The following is a 5,000-nucleotide window of genomic DNA, read 5'->3' on the forward strand; positions in this document are numbered from 1 at the left end:
TGAAGTATTCAGTCAAAAACTGTAAAACTCTCATGAACACGCACGCACGCACACACACACACACACACACACACACACACACACACACACACACACACACACACACACACACACACACACACACACACACACACACACACACACACACACACACACACACACACACACGCACACACACACACACACACACACACACACACACACACACACACACACACACACACACACACACACACACACACACAGGAGTCAGAGACCTCAGCTCTGACTCCCACTCTCCATGGTGACTCACTCTCACACAGCTCATAAAATGTGGGATTCACAAATAAACATTGACAATGGCTCAATCTGCCAGCTGTGGTGGAAAGTAACATTACTTTACTTCAGTATTTCCTCTGAGATGTATTTGTTTTTTTACTTTTTTTTTGTTACAAGTTACTTGTGACGCATAGAGCACCGAAGTCCTGACGTCACTCGTTCATCCCCAGGTTTGCGGAAGTAATTTCTCTATGGAGAATAACATTGGGTCATCTTAGAATCGTCTCATATAAGAATTGTGGTCCAAAAATAAACACTGCGTGTCGGCTTTATTGTCAGGGAGGAGGTTCTGTATCGTTTATGATAGTCAGTCACTTATATTTGATACAGTCTGTTTCTGGCGAAAATGTAACTAATTCGGCGGAAGTAACATTAGCGTTTTCTCACCGTCAGTTGATGCTTCATATCCATAAGAGTCAACCCGCCGGGGTCATGTGTTTATTTTTGGAACACAGTTCTTATTTGACGCGATATTAAATACGTCTATGGGATTCAGAACGGGGGTGGAAAACTGCAAACCAGGTAGACAAATAAAGGATGTGTAAATGACGTCAGACTTCGGCGGTCTATTGTGAGCTTGTAGAGCAGCTATTTTCGAAAACGATTGACACATTTTGAAATATTGTTGTACTTTTACTTTGGAACTGTAAGTATATTTTGATGCTAATAATACTTTTGTACTTTTACTCCAGTAACATTTTGAATACAGGCCTTTAACTTGTAACCGAGTATTTCTATGTCATCGTATCACAAATTTCATTTATCCACTTAAACCAGGGGTGTCAAACTCGCGGCCCGCGGGCATTTTGCGGCCCGCGGAAAGGTCCAGTGCGGCCCGCGAAATACTTTTAAAAATAGTAAATTAAAAAAAAAAAAAAAAAAAAATTTTTTTTTTTTTTTTTTCCCAGGCTCCAGGTGGCGCTGTGGCAGAAAACGGTGGCGCGGCGCTTTCAGACATAGGATAGGCTCCTGTCTTCTGTATTACTTTCTGTTTAAAGAGACTGAGGTGCTCTTATTATAAAATGGGGGGGCGACATAGAGTCGCAGTTTGCATTGCCTTGCTGTCTGTCTGTCTGTCTGACACACACACACACACACAAAATAACTGGTCCCTGACATTGACAAGTTGGTTAAAGCAAAGAGATGTCAGGTGTCTGGAAGCAGCAAGTGATTTAGATGAAATGTCATGCTGGCTACACCATGTAAATTTGCCATTTGGGGTATTTTTGAAAATATAATAATGGTAATAGGTAGTTAGAAGCATTAATCATATATGTGTTAAAGACGTACAAATGTATCAAAGCTGCTTCTTTTATTTCTCAGGAGCTTGCCCAGTGAAATCCTCAGTGTTAATTGAGCGTATTTAAACCATTCAATCCGGGAAAGCATCTGTGTCATTTTAAGATTTATTTGGCTATTCAAAAATAGCAGATATAAAAAAAAAAATGGACATTTGTGCAAGTCTTTACAAATGTCTTTTAAATCCTAACAGTTTTCTGAAACACTTATGTTGCTATAATATGTGGTTCTCTAACTTTTTTATGGCAAAATTATATTATATTATATATATATATATATATAATCTAAAATGACACAGTATGCGTTCCCGGATTGAATGCTCCTTACAAATTGCATTTTGTTTTTAATGTCAATAATTAAAGTAGCTATTCTTCTTCATAATAACATGTTTTTAAAGGTGATATACTGTAGTTAGTAGCAGTGACTGAGACAAAAAACAATGCTGTATAACTGAATGCGCGTGAGCGCACATGCGCGTCCGCAACTGGTTTCTGCCCACATCAAGTCACCATTTGACCAATGTGGCCCGGACCCCAAAATGAGTTTGACACCCCTGACTTAAACCCTCTAGTCGTAGAGAACCGGAGTTGAGTTACAACTGTACTTGGGACCGCTTTCTTCCGTCAACACAAAATCTCTTCGGCGAAAATAGCCGATCGACAAGCTGCGACGCATTGTGAGCTTGTAGATCGGCTATTTTTGGCGAATGTTGCCCCCAAGAATAGGCATGTCGGAGTGCAAGTGGTTAAGTAAGAGAAATCAGAGTACTTCTTCCACCACTGTCTGCCTTTTTTTTGGGGGTGGGGGGGGGGGGGGCAGGAACAATCACAGCCTCCCCCAGCTCCTGTGGTGCGACATTGGGAGGAGAAACCCCCCTCGCCTCGCCGATGGGAGAGGAAACAACAAAAAAAAAGACGAGAAATCCGCCCTTCCTCTAACAAGCCGGTCGTGTTGTCACAAGTTCCCCCTGGGCTGCGGGTTCAGCTGGAGTTTAGACTACCCACACATATCCCACAATCCCCCCCCTCAACCCCCCCCCCCCCCACCCCCCGCTCCTCCAGCCCCTGAAACACACCGTGTGTGTGCTTAGCAACCAAACCCCAGCATCCCATAACTCATATGCCGGTCACATCGCCCCAAAATATACATTTTATCTGTGGGAAGAAATGCAGCTTGTCCACTTTAAACCACATCAACGCTAGTGTACCCCTATTCTGGACCATCACAACAAGCCAACGCTCGAACGCGCTGTGAGCTTTAAGGTTGTCTATTTTAGGTGAAGAGATTTGGCGTGTACAGGGGGAAAAGGAAGGAACCACATATAGATCGGCTGTTAGATCGGCTATTTTAATGCGAAATGATTTGGTGTAGAGGGAAGAAACAACAAGGAGGGAACTAAAGTATAGATAGACCCTTGGGGGACCCTGGTCTAGCCCATGGCATGGCCATCACTGCGTAGATATTAGTCTGGAATCTCTGAGTGGAACCTGCATTTCCAAGGGGTGGATTAATCGTTTGAGACTGGGAAAGCTTTAGATTTGAGCTAAAAAGCATTATTTTATGCTTTGGCTATTCAAATATAGTGAACATTTTGCCCAAGAGAGGAGCACGTTCAACAACGTTCAACAGTACCCACACATACTGCACTGCACAAGATACTGCTGCTCTACAACGCTTTACCACGTGTTATTATTCACTGACAAGGTAAAAAAATGAAAAATAGGATATGAAAAAGTTTGAGTTCTAATAGATCTTCCTTCTTCCTCACTGTCAATGTGGTGCTGGAGAAGATTAAGCTACTGTGTGACAAATGCACATTATATTTATTGTATTTATCTGCTTGATCTATGGGTGTTATTATGTCTGATTGATATGTAACATCTGATCTAAGTTTATGCATGTTATTATATACGAGTGATATGTGACATGAGATATATGGACATTTCCTATTCACTTGAGGGGTAATGGGGCTGAGTGCTGCGGGTGATTGGAACATTGGAGCCACCCGACGTTACAAATAGAGGGTGTGACACGGGGGGAGGGGAGATCAAACAAACAACCTGTGTACTAGTGTGAACGGGTGAGAAGAGAGGAGCTCCAAGGCGCCAGCGTTACTAGGTCAAGTTATTGTGTTAACTAAAAGTAAGCTGCAGCCAAGAAGCAAGTAATAGCGTGCCCAGCGGAAGAGGAACGTGCCGTTTCTGCCGCGGGGTTTCGAGCGCTGGATTTATGAATGAACCGCCGGTCACCGAGAGGATTCTGACGGAGCCGCGGGTGAGATAACTCCATATTGCTGTTCCGGTGGATTACAATTAGGGGTACCCCGAACTTATTATTATTTGGACTGCGTATCAGAAGACCTTTGCGTTTCGTTTTGGATCAGGACACAATAGACATTCTCGGGTCCGCGGATTGAAGAGGCAGTTTGGACTATTACGAGGTGCTGTTTATTATTGTCACGCAAAGCGAGTGAGCGTCTGGTTGCGGTAGTGTTCTGACGTCATCGTGTAATTGTTTATTATTTACGTTTGAACTGGGGGTCTAAGGGGTTTCTGGACAAAGGGTTGATTGTTGATTTGTTGTTTTGGGTGTTTATTTTGTGTATTAGGGAAAGAGATAGGGACAGACGTCTATTTTAAGAGCCTGCAGTGTACTGTTTATTTGCCATTTGATTTGTGAATTATTATTTTTGTGGCTTAACGATTAAAGTACCTCAGCTAAAATCCTGCCGATCTCGTTGTTTTTCCTTTAGTTAATAATTATCCTTGAGAGTAAAAGGGCGATTGTTACAACTGCATGGACACACACACACACGCACACGCACACGCACACGCACACGCACACGCACACATGCACACATGCACACACACACGCACACGCACACGCACAGTCGCACACACACCTACCGGTACATTTTCTTCCAAGCAACTGAGAATGTTTGCATTTAGCAGCTTGTGTTCTGTTCATGCTCAGGAAAATATCAGATAAAAGCTAAAGATCAACCAGCCCATTTGGCCAAATGAAAACAGGGATGAGTTACAGACATATTTATAATACTTAATAATAATAGGGACAATTGAGAATGATCAGATTGACCGTGGTAAAACATTGGGACACATCGACTGCATAAACTGATACCCATGTGGTCAAAAAAGTCAGATAATGACCTTTACGCATACATAAAGACAGACAAACAAGCTCTAGGTTGGTTTCACCATGTAACACACGGTGATGAAATGCAGAGACACATTCATGGTCGTGTTCTTTTACCTGCCGTGTGTGGAGTTGACAGCAGCCTGCATGGCCGCGGCCGCGGCCTCCTGGGCCTTGTTGCGGTTGTTGCTGCTGCTGCTGGCGGCCCCCAGTGAACGAGGGCCCATGCC

The 5,000-nt window shown here is 43.2% G+C and overlaps 1 protein-coding gene across 1 annotated transcript in view; it reads right to left on the bottom strand.

Moving 5' to 3' along the window:
• LOC308074654 (AT-rich interactive domain-containing protein 1B-like) overlaps positions 1-5,000 on the bottom strand; it is a gene marked incomplete at its 3' end in the record, with an annotated part of 84,427 nt that overhangs the window by 33,543 nt on the left and 45,884 nt on the right. Inside the window, exon 5 of the mRNA XM_080414161.1 lies at positions 4,888-5,000. This exon is cut by the window's right edge and continues 332 nt beyond it. Within this exon, the coding sequence (XP_080270287.1) occupies positions 4,888-5,000 (113 nt within the window). The remainder of the gene's footprint in view (positions 1-4,887) is intronic.

The sequence above is a fragment of the Gymnoscopelus braueri genome, assembly GCF_963280865.1.
Source record: "Gymnoscopelus braueri genome assembly, chromosome: 19".
Lineage (NCBI taxonomy): Eukaryota > Metazoa > Chordata > Actinopteri > Myctophiformes > Myctophidae > Gymnoscopelus > Gymnoscopelus braueri.